The sequence below is a fragment of the Prenolepis imparis genome, unplaced genomic scaffold (genome assembly GCF_030444845.1).
Source record: "Prenolepis imparis isolate NDT839.2.m4 unplaced genomic scaffold, iyPreImpa1.0 SCAF_5, whole genome shotgun sequence".
In the NCBI taxonomy this organism is placed as follows: domain Eukaryota; kingdom Metazoa; phylum Arthropoda; class Insecta; order Hymenoptera; family Formicidae; genus Prenolepis; species Prenolepis imparis.
The window spans coordinates 13,031,385-13,050,954 of record NW_028141163.1 but is presented as its reverse complement, the minus strand read 5'-3'; the positions used below and the strand labels follow the sequence as shown (position 1 = coordinate 13,050,954).

At 28.5% G+C, this 19,570-nt stretch overlaps 3 protein-coding genes across 6 annotated transcripts in view; 2 read left to right on the top strand and 1 right to left on the bottom strand.

Moving 5' to 3' along the window:
- Retm (real-time) overlaps positions 1 to 10,370 on the bottom strand; it is a 17,861-nt gene extending 7,491 nt beyond the window's left edge. The window contains exons 1-13 of one of the 3 annotated variants that reach the window (XM_083039127.1): positions 10,230 to 10,370; positions 8,823 to 8,972; positions 8,408 to 8,539; positions 8,108 to 8,236; positions 7,899 to 8,002; positions 7,544 to 7,623; positions 7,145 to 7,447; positions 6,919 to 7,007; positions 6,702 to 6,839; positions 6,464 to 6,584; positions 6,258 to 6,382; positions 4,452 to 4,698; positions 4,216 to 4,325 (exon numbers count right to left, since the gene is read on the bottom strand). In XM_083039127.1, coding sequence (XP_082895253.1) covers positions 4,216 to 4,325; positions 4,452 to 4,698; positions 6,258 to 6,382; positions 6,464 to 6,584; positions 6,702 to 6,839; positions 6,919 to 7,007; positions 7,145 to 7,447; positions 7,544 to 7,623; positions 7,899 to 8,002; positions 8,108 to 8,236; positions 8,408 to 8,539; positions 8,823 to 8,972; positions 10,230 to 10,253 — 1,752 coding nt within the window. In that variant the 5' untranslated portion in view covers positions 10,254 to 10,370. Of the gene's footprint in view, positions 1 to 4,215; positions 4,326 to 4,451; positions 4,699 to 6,257; positions 6,383 to 6,463; positions 6,585 to 6,701; positions 6,840 to 6,918; positions 7,008 to 7,144; positions 7,448 to 7,543; positions 7,624 to 7,898; positions 8,003 to 8,107; positions 8,237 to 8,407; positions 8,540 to 8,822; positions 8,973 to 9,308; positions 9,555 to 10,229 lie in introns of those variants that run through there. The other 2 variants (XM_083039126.1, XM_083039128.1) reach the window with 2 other exon arrangements.
- On the top strand, positions 10,303 to 13,158 carry Gint3 (GDI interacting protein 3). 2 transcript variants are annotated; one of them, XM_083039133.1, is made up of 7 exons: positions 10,303 to 10,441; positions 10,569 to 10,744; positions 10,858 to 11,007; positions 11,096 to 11,501; positions 11,599 to 11,894; positions 11,976 to 12,106; positions 13,022 to 13,158. In XM_083039133.1, the coding sequence occupies exons 2-7, from the start codon at positions 10,668 to 10,670 to the stop codon at positions 13,048 to 13,050; spliced, it is 1,089 nt and encodes a 362-aa protein (XP_082895259.1). In that variant the 5' UTR covers positions 10,303 to 10,441; positions 10,569 to 10,667; the 3' UTR covers positions 13,051 to 13,158. The 2 variants fall into 2 exon arrangements, with proteins under 2 accessions (XP_082895259.1, XP_082895257.1); XM_083039131.1 differs by lacking the exon at positions 13,022 to 13,158 and having other exon boundaries at positions 11,976 to 12,605.
- Positions 13,074 to 19,570, top strand: part of Ec (ubiquitin specific peptidase echinus) — a 68,537-nt gene continuing 62,040 nt past the window's right edge. Inside the window, exons 1-2 of the mRNA XM_083039110.1 lie at positions 13,074 to 13,213; positions 16,567 to 16,728. The gene's annotated coding sequence lies outside the window, so the exon portion shown is untranslated. The remainder of the gene's footprint in view (positions 13,214 to 16,566; positions 16,729 to 19,570) is intronic.

Here is a 19,570-nt window from a genome sequence, read left to right as displayed (position 1 = left end):
TGCATAAACATAAATGTACATACATATTCATATATATGCATAAACATAAATGTACATACATATTCATATATATGCATAACATAAATGTACATACATATTCATATATATGCATAATCATAAATGTACATACATATTCATATATATGCATAAACATAAATGTACATACATATTCATATATATGCATAAACATAAATGTACATACATATTCATATATATGCATAAACATAAATGTACATACATATTCATATATATGCATAATCATAAATGTACATACATATTCATATATATGCATAAACATAAATGTACATACATATTCATATATATGCATAATCATAAATGTACATACATATTCATATATATGCATAAACATAAATGTACATACATATTCATATATATGCATAAACATAAATGTACATACATATTCATATATATGCATAAACATAAATGTACATACATATTCATATATATGCATAAACATAAATGTACATACATATTCATATATATGCATAAACATAAATGTACATACATATTCATATATATGCATAAACATAAATGTACATACATATTCATATATATGCATAAACATAAATGTACATACATATTCATATATATGCATAATCATAAATGTACATACATATTCATATATATGCATAAACATAAATGTACATACATATTCATATATATGCATAATCATAAATGTACATACATATTCATATATATGCATAATCATAAATGTACATACATATTCATATATATGCATAAACATAAATGTACATACATATTCATATATATGCATAAACATAAATGTACATACATATTCATATATATGCATAAACATAAATGTACATACATATTCATATATATGCATAAACATAAATGTACATACATATTCATATATATGCATAATCATAAATGTACATACATATTCATATATATGCATAAACATAAATGTACATACATATTCATATATATGCATAAACATAAATGTACATACATATTCATATATATGCATAAACATAAATGTACATACATATTCATATATATGCATAAACATAAATGTACATACATATTCATATATATGCATAATCATAAATGTACATACATATTCATATATATGCATAATCATAAATGTACATACATATTCATATATATGCATAAACATAAATGTACATACATATTCATATATATGCATAAACATAAATGTACATACATATTCATATATATGCATAATCATAAATGTACATACATATTCATATATATGCATAATCATAAATGTACATACATATTCATATATATGCATAAACATAAATGTACATACATATTCATATATATGCATAAACATAAATGTACATACATATTCATATATATGCATAAACATAAATGTACATACATATTCATATATATGCATAATCATAAATGTACATACATATTCATATATATGCATAATCATAAATGTACATACATATTCATATATATGCATAAACATAAATGTACATACATATTCATATATATGCATAATCATAAATGTACATACATATTCATATATATGCATAAACATAAATGTACATACATATTCATATATATGCATAAACATAAATGTACATACATATTCATATATATGCATAAACATAAATGTACATACATATTCATATATATGCATAAACATAAATGTACATACATATTCATATATATGCATAAACATAAATGTACATACATATTCATATATATGCATAAACATAAATGTACATACATATTCATATATATGCATAAACATAAATGTACATACATATTCATATATATGCATAATCATAAATGTACATACATATTCATATATATGCATAATCATAAATGTACATACATATTCATATATATGCATAATCATAAATGTACATACATATTCATATATATGCATAATCATAAATGTACATACATATTCATATATATGCATAATCATAAATGTACATACATATTCATATATATGCATAATCATAAATGTACATACATATTCATATATATGCATAAACATAAATGTACATACATATTCATATATATGCATAAACATAAATGTACATACATATTCATATATATGCATAAACATAAATGTACATACATATTCATATATATGCATAAACATAAATGTACATACATATTCATATATATGCATAAACATAAATGTACATACATATTCATATATATGCATAAACATAAATGTACATACATATTCATATATATGCATAAACATAAATGTACATACATATTCATATATATGCATAAACATAAATGTACATACATATTCATATATATGCATAAACATAAATGTACATACATATTCATATATATGCATAAACATAAATGTACATACATATTCATATATATGCATAAACATAAATGTACATACATATTCATATATATGCATAAACATAAATGTACATACATATTCATATATATGCATAAACATAAATGTACATACATATTCATATATATGCATAAACATAAATGTACATACATATTCATATATATGCATAAACATAAATGTACATACATATTCATATATATGCATAAACATAAATGTACATACATATTCATATATATGCATAAACATAAATGTACATACATATTCATATATATGCATAAACATAAATGTACATACATATTCATATATATGCATAAACATAAATGTACATACATATTCATATATATGCATAAACATAAATGTACATACATATTCATATATATGCATAAACATAAATGTACATACATATTCATATATATGCATAAACATAAATGTACATACATATTCATATATATGCATAAACATAAATGTACATACATATTCATATATATGCATAAACATAAATGTACATACATATTCATATATATGCATAAACATAAATGTACATACATATTCATATATATGCATAAACATAAATGTACATACATATTCATATATATGCATAAACATAAATGTACATACATATTCATATATATGCATAATCATAAATGTACATACATATTCATATATATGCATAATCATAAATGTACATACATATTCATATATATGCATAATCATAAATGTACATACATATTCATATATATGCATAAACATAAATGTACATACATATTCATATATATGCATAAACATAAATGTACATACATATTCATATATATGCATAATCATAAATGTACATACATATTCATATATATGCATAAACATAAATGTACATACATATTCATATATATGCATAAACATAAATGTACATACATATTCATATATATGCATAAACATAAATGTACATACATATTCATATATATGCATAATCATAAATGTACATACATATTCATATATATGCATAATCATAAATGTACATACATATTCATATATATGCATAATCATAAATGTACATACATATTCATATATATGCATAATCATAAATGTACATACATATTCATATATATGCATAATCATAAATGTACATACATATTCATATATATGCATAATCATAAATGTACATACATATTCATATATATGCATAAACATAAATGTACATACATATTCATATATATGCATAAACATAAATGTACATACATATTCATATATATGCATAAACATAAATGTACATACATATTCATATATATGCATAAACATAAATGTACATACATATTCATATATATGCATAATCATAAATGTACATACATATTCATATATATGCATAAACATAAATGTACATACATATTCATATATATGCATAATCATAAATGTACATACATATTCATATATATGCATAATCATAAATGTACATACATATTCATATATATGCATAATCATAAATGTACATACATATTCATATATATGCATAAACATAAATGTACATACATATTCATATATATGCATAAACATAAATGTACATACATATTCATATATATGCATAAACATAAATGTACATACATATTCATATATATGCATAATCATAAATGTACATACATATTCATATATATGCATAATCATAAATGTACATACATATTCATATATATGCATAAACATAAATGTACATACATATTCATATATATGTATAAACATAAATGTGCATACATATTCATATATATACATATTCATATATGATCATATATGATCGCATCGATATGATTGCATATATGATCATTCAATATACTTTTCCATCAAATAACAATATATAAATTATATAAGAATATACATACTTGGATGCTTTCACCATCATGACAAACTATACTAGGTTCGACTTTAACATAATTATCTTTTAGTTCCTTTGCAACTTCATGGTCACCACCTATTGCAAGTTCTGGGATTTCTACAAATAAGTAATCAATGTTCTTTTAGCACTATATGTGAATTATGTCTTTATTTTGAGTCGTTCAAAAATTAATTATTTATATGTAATATATGTGATTATAAATATGTGTTTCTAGTATCTTACCTGAAATAGTACCATTTTCGCTATTTCGCGATTTATGAAGTACTGTAAATACAACATTATGTCGCATTACATCAAAATCCCACGTCAAAACAGCACCTGGATCATCTGATTCTATGAACACATGATGAGTTTGGCCACGGCTCAAACTGATGGAGTGATATAAACTATGCTCATGTTCACCGGAAGTACCCTCCAGGTCCACTTTGTACAAGTTCTTCGGCACCACTCCACCTTCCATTATGTATGTCTATTGTAATAGAAATAAAAAGATTATAGATATGTACATATATATGTAGACATACATATAGATATATTATACTTTTGTTATGGAGGATATGTACAGTCGTGGTCAGTGAGGTTGCGACACTTATTTATATTTATTGAATTTAATGTTTATTTATTATAAATTATCCATGACATTTAAATTTATATTACACACTATTCGCAAATTTGACATCATGATCATTTATCGCGCATAAGCACATGACAATGATTCGCATCCTGAATTTTACTGCATATTTATATAAAATCATTAAAAAAAAAAGTGTCGCAACCTCTGTGTCCACGACTGTACATATAAATCTATCAAATACTTGAATAGTTTTTACTTTTATAATTAATAGCTAATCAAACTTCAGATTCTTGATGGTTTTTATGAATTCAAAGTCTAAATTTATCTAGTCAAATGTTATTTAGTTATACATCTTTGACTTTTAAAACTGTTTAAATTTAATCTATTTAAAATATTCTGAAATTTAACTAGCTAGCACGCAGAATTACTTCACTTTTCGTGCGCCCAGTGTTGTTCTATATTTTTTAATTAGTGCTTGAATTTGTGTGCATTACATAGGTTTCTGATCATATTGATGATAGATTTCTGATCGTATTTGATGATACACATAGATAATGCGTCAATGGATTATTTTTCAAAGTCTATATAGGTATATATATATATATATTAAAAATAAATAAAAAATTATAGCAGAGAGAGTGGATGATTCGTATATAAACTAGTCTGGTTTCAGATGTAGATGATATATGAAAGATAAAGAGACGTACAGATGTGACACAGACAATGCCTATGTCTAGCAACTGCTGAGATTACATTTAACAATTTTCTGATCAATGCTTCTTTGTTATATAAAAATATAATAATGTGCATTTGTAATAAATATAAGAACGTCACAATATTTTGTTCCACTAAAGCCAGTTAGCTGCAGAGAACAATTTCTACAACATGATCAACATAAATTTTGTATCATTTTCTTACGCTGTTCGCAGTTGTGTCGAATATGTAAAACCTTCGAGGTACCATACTATAGACTTCGCATATATTCATGTCCTAGTATTCAACATGCAATATATTACTCCAATATAAATATTTCAAGTAACGACACTATTGTGTGTATTTTTCCAAAAAGAGTTAAAATTTTTATAAAAATATAAATATTTAATTGCCATAAAATAAAAATACATCAATAAGATTGTTATAACAATTTGGTATTAATGTTTGTGTTATACTATAATATATATTGCACTATATTTTGTTTGTACCATACAAAAATTATATTAGAACCTGTTAAATGTTTAGATGATATTTATGCTGCCATAAAAGCGTTTTACTGTTATATATATTAAATAATTATAATAATAAATAATAATAGTAAATATTAATATTAGCAATATATATTTTATTATTAAAATGCAGAGTTTAATATATGCATTAAGAAAAAAAAATATATATATATATATATCTTATATATATATATATATATATAATTTTTGCTAATATTATTGTAATCTTACCTCTGAGAAACCACCAAGGAATTCAGGAATAAATTCTTGATTAATGTATTCACTAAGACCTCCAGAACCCTGTTCCTGGTAGTCTGAACCGCAATAGAAAATAAACTTTTTCCTAGTATTTTCGTCTGCAATTTTAATATATACATAATTAGTAAAAAAATATTTATTAATTTATATAATTTAAGTTGATAATTAATAAATCTTACTAATAAAAGTGCTGATAAGTGTCCATAAAATAGGGAAGCACCTGGGAGCACGTATGATTAAGACCCTTCCCATTGTTTCCGGATAATTTGCCTCAACTATTTCTATTATTCTCAATAATGCCTAAAACAAATTAAGCAAATTTATATTTAGCAATATATAATCATTTGTGACATATGAAATATAGAAATTAATATTTTAACTATAAATTATATTTATTTTATATTAAAATATTCATACTTTTATCCCAGGTCTCCATAAATGTCGCATATTTAAACCTTCTAAATCTATCAATAGAGTCCATTGAGAGACTGGATGTCCCCAAACAGTAGTAGCTTCCTCCATCAAGTGTAGTCCCTCTTCACAGATATGTAAAGCCTGTAAAAAAGTAAGAGTTGTTAAATATAATTTTGTGTGAATAATTTTTTAAATATTTTCAAATATAGATCTAACTTACTAATAATAACAATTCATCTTCCCCAATTGATTTAAGTAAGCCTTTGACATCCATTTGACCCAGTCTTAAGATGTATAAAGGTCGTCCGTCTATATATCAAAGGATACATAATTAGACAAAAATATGATATACCACAAATTTTTTTATGTATCATATATACTAACATGATTATTTTTCATAATCTAACATAGACATTTTCAGCAGTTTTTTTTTATTACATAATTACCTTTATCAAAGTGATGCCAGCCACCGGGAAAGTAATCTTTAACTACTTGCGGCATTTCATATTCATCGAGAAGTTTATCGATCTGATGCTTCTTTCTCCAATGTAAGGACTGTGTTAACATTTCTCTGGCCTTTTCGACAGAAAATTCAGTGGCCCTCAGGAAACGTAGGAGCGTTGCGTAACCCGGTACTGAGCTTCCTCTCAACTCTTCTATGCTATGTCTAAGTTGCACTAATTTGCTTTCCTGTAGCATATCTAATTTTCCTAAATATCTCTCTATATAATCCGAAGATAGTTGCATCTCTGAGATTGAAGAAAATAAAAATAAAATAAGTTATTATATATATACATTATATCATTCATCAGAATAATATGTATTAAAAAAGATAATGTGCACACCTCTGTTGCTGGGCAGTTTGCTGTCGGCATTACATAATTCTTTGTCACTATATAACTCATTATTTTCGACCACATTTTTCCTATATAAAAAAAGTAACCATTGCAGATCGAAAATAATTGCTCAATATAAATTGTTAATATAAATTTAGGTAAAATGTGTTAAATGTTTACTGCTGGAATTAAAATTGCAAGATGTTACAATTAGGAAGATTCTGAATATTATTTTTTTTTACACAGACAATCACGTGTGCTCGTCCATGACCTTCCTTACAAGCAATGTGGAATTTATGCAATCAAGAGGTACAAATTCTAACATGTCTATCATTTAATTTAATATAATCACAAATATACTTACTTTTCCTCTTCAGAAGATCCTTCCTGTGGATCTTTCCAAGGAGAAACATAGGTAATGCCTTCTTCTGTCAATTGATTTACGAAGAATTCAATAATTTCCTTACCCTTTAATTAAACATAATGTAATTACTTATGTGATAATAAAGTTATTGTATCAAAATCATTATAACTGTTATCTGTATAATAGAAAGTGCTGTGTATGTGCATTACCTTAGCAATATTTTGAGCATATTGCTTCATTGCTAATTTTTCCATTGAATTTTCAAAACCAAAAAAATTTTTAATATCTAAACTTGCTGTTTGTTCAAAGCAAGTCCAGTCTGAGTTTTCAGGATGAATCTAAATGACAGAATAACAAAATTAAAATCTAATTATTTTTTTATATAAAGTTAGAAGATATATAATATAATACTTTTCTAACATAAAGAAAAAGTAAAGTTTTATAAAATATCTGTATATGTATGTGTTTATATGTGTGTGTGTAAATATGAATCTACATGTAATACTTACAAAATATCTACATTTTTCAATAACTGTTACCCTAGTGGCAAAACTTTCATTGTATGCTTCTATTTCTAAAACATTATTGCGTCTATCTAAAACATTTCTTTGAATGAAGTATACAAAATCTACACCAATTATCTGAAATAAATAATATGTTACTGAAAATTGTTTCCTGATGCATAAAACCCTGTTTTAATATCAAAAACATGTTTAGTTTCATTGCTAGTGTATAATACTCTTCAAAATCTCTAAAATTTAATTAAAAATACTAAGTATCTCAGAGAGATCTAACATGTTAAAAATAATAAAAATGACACTTGTTAATAAAAATGACAAATCTCCACAGTAATTGAATAATAGACTGAGTGCCACAATAAATATAAGACAAGCTTTATTTTCTGTTGTACATATATGGACAAACCTTTTTCAAGATATAAGGTGCCTCGACATTTAATTTACACCGTCTTTCTGTGGTTCTAATAGCACTATCCTCGCTCTCTTCGTCTAGCATAATGTCACATCCAATAAAAACTGGTATCTGTGGACATGTTGGAAATCTACGCTCATACGCCTGTGAACAAACAATAAATCTTCTTGTTTATCTTATGCATCACATAATGAGATAATCATAAATCAATTCAATTCACGAGAAAATAATTCTCAGAGCAATTAAATGACTTGCATGTTCAGATTAACAGTTGCAAAAAAAAAAAATAAGATAACATTTGCAAGATTATTGTGTTGTTTCTATGGATTTTACATAAATATTCGCATGATTCGACCATTGGATCGATTATTGGATTATCTGGGATATGCACATATGTGCCACGAAGGATATAGAAAAACGGAGTGTCGAATAAATATTTTATGACGGCCAAGTTCGAAGGTTGTGTAATAATAAACATACCATCATGACAAGAGGGAACGGATGCTTGTAAACTCGTACGGGCGATTGATATTGTTGAACCATGTTTGTTTATTTTCTTTACGCGTTTTTGCGTATCTCGGATTTACACTGATTATACTGTTCACAAAAACTTATGATAATTCGATTACGATATATACACTATAGCCATTACGGCTAATCAATTGGCAGACGGAAGCAGACGGAATGCTCCTCTCCAATCAGGGTATAGCGGGTATAGAAAGCACTGTCGCTGTTCAGCGAGAAATTAATAGAGCGGAAACGAGCATAAATGTCAAATTGACTGCTTTTAGCGCCCTCTTGTCACTCCTAGTGTCCTCGTTTTCTAGGGACTTTAGTGACTCCGATGCAACAATTATAAAATATTGCGCAATATATCTTGTTTGTTTATACACCCCATGGCCGAAACAAACTGCTTTCAATTAATTTTGAAACGCGCAAAAATATTTATATGTTATTATTATTATTTGTAGTAAGTATTGAAAAATTTATTTATATGTTCATTAATTATATTATATATATATATATATATATATATATATATTCAATTCGCCGAATTATAAATAATTGCTCGATTTTCGCGCGTTCCAAAACCTATCGAGTAGAAATTTGTTATGATTTTCAGATTCTCGATTGTATGTATGTAACATCAGCGTAATGACTAATGCGAAAACTTGTGTAGAGTGTGTCTCGTATAAAACTTGATTTTACGTAAATCTGGTAAAAAAATCGCTCGATAAAGCTCGAGTTGTAAGTGATATAATTGGGATATCGGAAATCTCTTTCTCATGTGATGAGCAGCGCATGTGAGGATTCGTGTCCTTGGACCAACTATTTGTCGGAGGCGATCAATAAATACGTCCACAACCTGTTATCGTTTCTCTCGTCGACTTTCGGGCTAACCTTTAATTCCAACGATATCGTCATCCTCGATGACGAGACGTCGTCGAAATTGCGCGATTTTTTTCACGAATTGATAGCGTTGCTAGCGTTCGACGATTTTCAACTTCAGCTGCTCAAAGTCTTCCTGTTGACATTCCTGAGTAGTGTGGCGTTGATATTTGTCGCTTGGCATATTTACGGCACTAGAATTACGGAGCAATTTATGAAAGCGGGTAAGAGATCGTGTGAATAGTAATCTTATCTTTTTTTTTTTTTTTTTTTTTGCGTATGATAAGATAACCAAAAAAAAACCACTATCACTTAAACAGATTAAACTAATTATCAAATGTCATATTTTAGGTGCTGCTGAAGATTGCAATACATCAACTAAATAATATATTGGATATTATATTTTATTTATCTAAAAAAACAACAGTGGCAATTTGACATCTGATAAATATGGCTGATAAAATCAAGTCTTTTTTCCAAAAGAAGAAAGCAAATGCGAAATTTATGAAAGCAGGAAAAGGACACAAGTAATTATAATAATATAAATTTTTGAAGCAAGTTTAATGATGACATATTTAACAAGCATGTTAATAAGTTAGTAATATCTAATTATATATTTAATACATTTTGTTGTATATAGATTGACAGAGTCTACCAGTACCATATGTAGCTCGACAGAATATAAAGAACCAATTAGGAGAGCGGAACCTACAGAAGAAGCCAAAATTGCAGGCCAAGCTGCCTTAGCAAGATTAGAAGCAAAGAAAAGTGATAAACCAAGATTTAACACGTATGTAATATTAAAATTATTTTTTTATTTGTTATCTTTTATATATTAATAAAATTTTTGTTTTATTAATGATAAACTTTCTTTATAGATCATACGCTGCCATTCAGGCACAAGTTAAACGTGAATTGGAATTAGAAAGAAAAGCACAGCAAAATTTACAACAGACAGAAAATACAGCATTGAAAGAGAAAAAATATACAATTGAAGATCCTTCCATTTTTGCAGTTACTGATGTATTCTTTCGTTGTCCATATTTATCGGATGAAATATTGCTTCGAGATGAATGGAAAAAGAAAATTAGAGAATTTTTATATGAACAACTAAAGGGAGAAGAAGCAGGGTTAACAACATGTTTAATTATTCAAAGTTGCAATATTGGAAAAGAGAAGATTGGGAGCTGTGTAGAAACACTTGATAAATATTTAGACAATATCGTTAACAATCCAGATGTTGAAAAGTATTGGAAAATCAGGATGTGTAATAGAATATTCCAAGTAATATATTACATTTTATTTAATAGTAAATTTCATATAGTTTAAATTAATATAAAATAGTTTATATATTTATTCACATAAATGCATGTTTTTACAGGAAAAAGTTTTGCCTATTGAGGGAGCATTAGATTTCTTAAAAGCAGCTGGTTTTGAGCAAAAAAGATTGTTACATAATGAGAACGAAGAAGATTTCTTAATATGGAATCCTAATAATTGTAATATCGAAGATCTCGTGATCTTACAAGAAGCGTTGACATCTGCAGAACCTATTCCTCTTGAATTGGACAGGAATCTGCAAGTATTAATGCCTAGTCAAGCTCGCATGAGAAATGAATTGCCATCTAGTTTTTTCACTATAACTTCAGAAGAAATAAAAAGAGAACAACAATTGCGGTAAGTTTACATATATTATGCTTAATATGTCAAAATGAGAAAAATATTGATGTAACATGTAATTAAGTAATTTATTATCAGATCGGAAGCTGTAGAAAGAAATCAAATGCTAAGAACAAAGGCTATGAAGGAGAAGGATGAGCAGCGTGCACTTAGAAGATATAAATTTGCTGTACTTCGTATTAAATTTCCAGATGGAATAATATTGCAAGGTACTTTTTCAGTACATGAGAAATTCCAGAATGTGATTAAATTTGTTTCTGAAAATCTAATCGATGATAAAGTGTTCTTTTCCTTGGTAACACCAGATGGGATTAAGCTAATAGAAGAGTGTTATGATAAAACACTTTTAGAATTACGGTTAATTCCTACAGCTATACTGGAATTCTCATGGAATATTACAGATAAAAAAAATATGCCTAAAGGATATTTGAAGGAGGATGTACTTTGTTATATACAACCTGTTTGAAAATAATACTATATTCTGATACACATATAACAATATCAATTAAAAATACAAAATTTCTTGTCACTTAGCACTTTGACAAATAATGGAAATATGATTCTGTCATAGTCGCATATAGTGACTATTTCATATATATATTTTGACTTTTCCAGTTTTTTTGGAATATTTTTCTGATATATCGTGCATCAATTTATCATGTACTATTATTTACATTAAAACCCCATGTATGTATGTAAAAATTGATTGAATTATATTGATTGAACTATATTGATTAGATCTTTAATACAAATAAATTTATATTATCATTGTTACATTATCTAAATTTATCTATTAAATTAACTATAAATTATGTAAATAGAAAACTTTTATTATACAAATTTCTTATATATAACGTATGTTTTAAAATATTGTTAACAAATATAAATAAGTATTAATAACATTTAATTCTACATATTTTCTTGCAATATCTGTTTTCTCACTGAAATAGGTTTACTGTATTATTTATCTAATCAGAAAACACAGAAGTATAAATGATGAATATGCATTGATTCTCTGGAGTAAACATACATATACAAACGTACAGTTTGTATGTGTATATATGTATCAAGTATCAGATTTTATGTTCAAGTTTTATGTTTGTTATATTTCTTTTTTCTTTTAGATCACGTTGATATTCCATCTATATTTTAGCACGCTATGCGTCTTTAAATACACGATACTGAAGTGTTGTTCTGCTTTCGGGGAAACCGGTTGTTCGTACAGCTATGCTAAACCACCGACAGAGTTTTGTGTCCCTCGGCAATTACTTAAAACCAGTTTGGTCATCACCTCTACCGCCCTCGATAGTATTTAGGTGTGTGGAATTATAATCTCTCTCTTTCTTATAACGGTACCATGACAGTAATGCTGCGTACAAAAACAGAGTATATGAATATATAAGTACGCTTCGATCTACGATTCATAGAGAAAAAAACTCGCATCTTTTTGTGGTAAGCAAGTCTGTAATAATGCATTTTTATTTTGTGATAGGAAATATTTAAAATTTTAAATTTATATAAAATATACGCGAAATTTTGCGATCCAGTTGGTCGATTTCACGAGTTGACCCGCGTGTCGCGTGCAATAATCGGCTCGGCACTCCCAAATGCGTGCAAACGCGTAAAACGCAAAACGCACCGGCTGTCTCGCACCTATTGTTACATTTACGCTTTTTCAAGCATATTGTTTGAACCGCGGACCGCTCCGCATTTCCTGTTGCGTGCCAGAATGGGGCTTAACGTTGCATTTGGGCGCGTGCGATTCTGCACGAGGAATTTTTACCTTTCACATGCATACATGACACGTGGAAATCGAGAAATTTTGCAATATCGAAAATATATAATATTGTGTTGCAGTCGGCAGAGATATTTCTCTTCGCCAGAATCCAGGCGTTGTATATTTTTTTTTTTCATTTTTATGTTACAGATTTTTTGATATGTTATCAGAAATATTTATTGCAAAAAACTGGAATTGATACCCATAAATTGAATATCGTTACTATTGAATTTGTTATGTCATATTTCCATTATTTAAGATTCAAACATGTTGTTATTTATGTATTTAATTTATGCTGGAACTATTAGCTCGATTTGCACTGTATTTTTTTACATGAAATGGATTTCCGCAGTGTCTTCTGTATGCAACAATAGACTTTATTGTTGATGTTCCAACTTTATTCTTCGATTTACCGCAGCTTCGTGGTCAATTTCTCGTGCCGATCAGCATCACGCGTTGTGGTTCTCCGATCTTTTCATCACACAAAGGTGTGGATGGCTGTCAATTTCGAAAATACGACAAATTTATTATAACGTGTAAATATATATAGGATTATTATCGAACAAGAGCTTATAACGAAAGAAGCTATAACAAATATTTTACATTTTCTTAACAATCAATATTTCTAGCTTCTATGTGCACTTCCTTAATTTTTATAATTATTATAGAACAGATAGCTCCCGGAAATTAAAAAGTCTAAATATGTCTGGAAAGATTAGAAAAGTGAAAGGATGTATAAATATATATATTCTTTCTCTTTGATATGTTATTCTCATATTTTAACTATTACCTAGAATTATTTTATCGATCATATTCCTATCCGTATGAATAATTCTTTTGTCAATTAATTGTTTAACAATTTGACGGATAAAAAAATGAGTAGGATTGTAAAGATATCGTAGCATAATTGTATCTCGTATTCTTTTTATTTAGGGAAGATGTAGAAGGATATGACGTAATTTTTCTACGCGCTCTGCAAAGTACGATTACGCCACGCGAGCGTTTGCGGGATAAATCATTAGTCATTAGATTTAGCGGTTCGTAATGACAGAACGTGATATGTTTATGATTTTCAGCATCCGTTCGACTGTGCGATATAATGGAATGTAATGGTTCGCGTATTAGAATGTGTACATGGCCGCGGGGGATGCGTTTATATAAATGCTCTCGTGTGCGCAAACGTGCGTCTGTTCATATAATCTCGCATACCGCGAATCCCATCGCCCTTTTGCAACCCAGTTAACGATCTTGCACACCTGTTGCAGAAACAGGTGGTAATGATCGCACAGAGCAAGTTTTTCTCGATTAAGGAAGAGTGATATCGCGGGCGTGGAATTTCTGTCAAGAAATCTTAACGCTAAGAAAAATTAATGTTCCGAGTTCTCCCTGTATAAAAACAAAAAAAAATACTTCTCGTATAAATTCTCGCTAAAATTTGTTGAGTAAAATTACACAATAATTATATTACTAATTTTTATATTCTTAAAAGCTTCATTTTCTTTTGCTATTCTTTTCGCAAATTTAAATTCTCTTAATATTCAATGCAAAATCACACATGGACAACAAAAAATATTCGAATATAATGCGATCTAATTTAGAGTCAGAACTTAATTGAAACTAAGAATTCAAAAAGTTTTTTTCAGAAATACTTCATATAACGGGATTATTCTCCGACACTGTCATTATGCACGCGATGATGTTGAAATGTACAAAATGATGAAGTCCAACGAAGGTGATAATTTGCTTACGCATGCCAAAGAAAATAAGAGAGGATAATATCGTGTAAGGCGTCGCCGCGTAATTGCAATCGAATAATGAAATAAAAGAGAAGAAGCTGCATATCGGAAGCACGAACACGATGCCTGAGGCGTCTGCGAGAGCAGATCATAGAAGGACGCGGGATAAAGCGATAGATAGACAGATAGAGTGAATTCGAACGAGTATCCACCCATCCTACTTAGAATCTTGCCTACCGGAAATTTGCAGTTACCTTGCATTCCTTCCAGGGTCGAACGTCCTGGAGATGCGTTCGATCCGATTGTTAATCGTTCCTGAAACGGGATTTTCAATCCGTTGCAGAGATAATTTTCATTCATCGGGAAAGTAGATTTGTCGATAAAAAAAATGTTGGTCGCGAATAATTATTATTGATAAAAGTGCACGCAAGTGAACCTTGCAAAGATGATTTTGTTAAACTATTATATATTCTCTGCTACAAACGTCATACATATTTTTATTTGAATAATGGCGCGTAAAATTTAAATGTTTAAAAGACGTGAATTGTTTTCGTTCTTTTAAAAATTAAAGACGTCGATTTCCATCTTTGATTCATGATATTGATAATGTTGATAATAGCATACAACAATAATATTATCAATAACATTTTAAAATTTTATCAATTCATTTTACGCTTGTAAAAAGTTTAAAAATATATGCGTCGCGTATACATATACGCACCCGCGTTCGACCAATACGAGCGCGCCCCCCTGGCGGCCATCTTGCGCGGCCTCGCTTTCGCGCCGAGTCGCGTGCTCTCTCCGCGGTCGCATCACATCAGTGCGCGCCGACTGTCGCGCCTGATCGTTCGGTCTTTGACGCTTTTCGCCGTAGTCGAGTCAGTCCGGTTTCCCGTTTGTGGCGAGGAAAGTTTGACACGAAAATCGATCGCGATCCATCAATCATGATGTTCGGCGTTCGATATCGAAGCACGAAGTTGTTTACTTGTTAGTGATAGTGACGATTAACCTCGCGGAATCGACATGTCGACGTTGTAAAGTTCGCGACATTTTCTATGATCTGTGCCCAAGTTCGCGCGGTTCATTGATCGACGCACGCGTTTCATCGATCGCGACAAGACGCCGGTTTTGATCGTGAATATTGAATTGTCGGCAGAAACGGTACTGCGATTGTGGTCCAGCCAGTTTGTCCAGCTTCTCCACGACGTATCTGCTTGTCAATCAACCGCTTTATCAACGGTAATTATCAATGTGACGCAGGAGCTCCACAACGATGAGAGTCGCTTCCTTGAATTCGCGGGATGAAGATTCAGTGAAGGTAAACATAAAATATCGTTTTTTTATCGTACATTCGAATAACTTTGTGAATAATTTACCAAGTATTACATTGATAAGCACGTACGCTTGTTCATATTTTGTGAAGCAACTTTGATGTATTTTGTGTGTATGGGGTTATATTCAGCTATGTTCATTTAAGTGTCTAGCACACAAGAAATACGAAAGTTATTCGTTTATACAGGTATAATGGCTGTAATTTTGCAATAAAAGATTGCATCGTTATATGCTTGCGTAACAAAGCGCGTTAATAAGGACGTAACCACATAAATAAGGACATAACCACGTAAATAGCGAGGACCACCTGCGCGCGAAAATGATAGGAATTTAAATCGCACCATCTCATCATGATAAGCAACCTTGATTACGTAGTGCGACAATGACATCCTTGCAGGACAAAATGCATGTCGCACGTAATCGCATCGCGTATTTAGCACGAAAGATTGATTCAACTTAATCTTGCATTTTTGGCAAGATCTGAATTGTCATTGTTTATTTATTGCATATACGCTTATACACGATATCGTACTTGAATATACGATATATGGAATAGCTATATGAAAAAAAGATAAAATTGATATTTGATATTGATTGATATAAATCGGAGAACAAAAAGTATGCTTGATGAAAATTTACGGATTGGACGTTATATTTAAAAAATAATATCCATAAATAATCTAATTGTAAGCTGTTTTGATATTTTAAAAATTTAAGTTTCTTAATAATTAAAAAAAATATCTTAATTTGAAAATATTTATATTAAAATTAATATTAAAATATTTATATACATATTTTCAAATTAAGATATTATTTTTTTTAATTATTAAGAAACTTAAATCTTTAAAATATCCAAAACAGCTTCGATTATTTATGTATATATATATTTATATTATATTACAAATATATATATTTTGTAAATTATTTATACTTTAACATATATGTGAATTTTTTTACACGATTACATTTCGTGTGCGCGCGATTGAAAATATTTAATATAAACTTCAAACTTTCTTAATCTTCCAATTTCAAGATTACTATTAAATAGTAATACGATTATAACCGGTTTATTACGCGGAAAGAACTCTATTAGTCCGCGGTCTGTGCAATTAATGCCGTAATTGCTTAGTCTAACTACGCGCATAATTGTGGTATATCTGAAAATAAAATTGGTTATTTGTTCAACTGTCAGATATAAATAACAGATAATTAGTAGGAGTGTATCAGCTTACCACATTATTTATCGTATAAAAATATAATGAAAAACAAGCTATATGCTATGTTAAAATAGAAGCAAGATTGTAGGCTATTTTCTAAGATATTAAAACGGTTTTGAAATCTCTGAAATTCTATTGTGATGTAAAATCATTTGTGTGTTAACGTATAATCTTATTCCATTTAACGAGTTTTATGACATCGCCATCGCACGGTACGCATAACTTGAGATACCATTGAATAGATAAACGTAATTTAATAATATAAACGTATTCTAGATGTTTTAACGGAGACAACAAAGATATAGATCTTACGGATAGTATCTTCTTTTACAATGTCATACTTATGCGAGATGATGCGCGAACCGACCGTTTTTGCGATACAAACTTCTTTTCAATCTTTTGATTCATTGTCGTCAGAAAATTTAGTCAGTGATTTTCCCACGCATCATTGTTCCTTTTCGAAAACAATGAATCGTTTAGCGTGTTTCACCCTGTACTTTTATTCGTCGTTCGCATACGAAATGTGATGAACGAAATTTACTTCGCATAGTCACAATGACAGTTTTTCAAATTATATGCAAATCACCTATTCTGTTAAATTATAAACTCTGTTTTATCTTAACATTATACATATATTGTAGACATATCGATATATATGATTTACAAATTTTCTATGTCAATTATCATAAATGTATATAGATTGAATTTTGTATTTTTTTTTTTAATCGTTTTTTTATATATCTATTTATGACATAAATAAGTTTGAATAGATGGCACTTTGCTATCTAAAAGCAATATCTACGTCGATATATTTTTAACTATATACATTCGCTTCTAACTTTTCTCATACTTTTGCGATGTATCGCAAGAAGATTTCAAACGATATATTGTAAGTTTGACGAACCGTCACAAAAGTCCATTATTGCGAAAGTTCTTGAGAGATATATAGCGATTTACATATTTACATTCTTTCGAAGCAGAAGGAAAATTTTAATAACACTATACATTGAATCATATTGATATAAATAATGTTCCATTTTAAACAGCATATATATACTATTTTTACTTCTTTGTTTTATTGCTCATCACAAAACTATGGATGTAATATTCTTTTTATAAATATAAACTCTCTTTGATATGCTTTTGTTTGATGATATCTTGAGATGCTTTCTTGGGAGAATTTGGAATATGAATATGCATTATGAAAATGCATTTCAGATTTTAGAATCATCGAGTTTGATAACATTAATCTTTTGCATTTATTATTATTACATTTTACTTTATGTGTTTTCTTTGAATCATAATGTATTGATAAAAAAATTGTATAATAGCTGCTTTGTTAGAAATTACTCTTTTTCTCGTTAATGTCTCTGCAATTATTCGGTCTTAATGCGATCGCTACCACTTACCGTTCTTCATTTCTCGCTTATTTTTTATTTCTTCCTGAATACAGGACTGTATTGAGCAGAAATTTTATGATGTCTCAATATTGAAGCGTTTCAGAATAGAGAATAAAAGGGAGTCGTTTTGTTGCAACAGCGATGCCAGACATCGTCTTCATTAAAGTTTAATTAAATTAAGCGAGCATGTGTGACGCCTTTATCGTTCTTA

What these genes read in the sequence shown, in the direction of transcription:
- Gint3 (XM_083039131.1), top strand. Translation starts at nt 10,668, where the DNA reads ATGGCTGATAAAATCAAGTCTTTTTTCCAAAAGAAGAAAGCAAATGCG. An exon ending in AAAGCAGGAAAAGGACACAA is followed by an intron (nt 10,745 to 10,857) that starts GTAATTATAATA and finishes TGTTGTATATAG; the next exon opens with ATTGACAGAGTCTACCAGTA. An exon ending in GATAAACCAAGATTTAACAC is followed by an intron (nt 11,008 to 11,095) that starts GTATGTAATATT and finishes CTTTCTTTATAG; the next exon opens with ATCATACGCTGCCATTCAGG.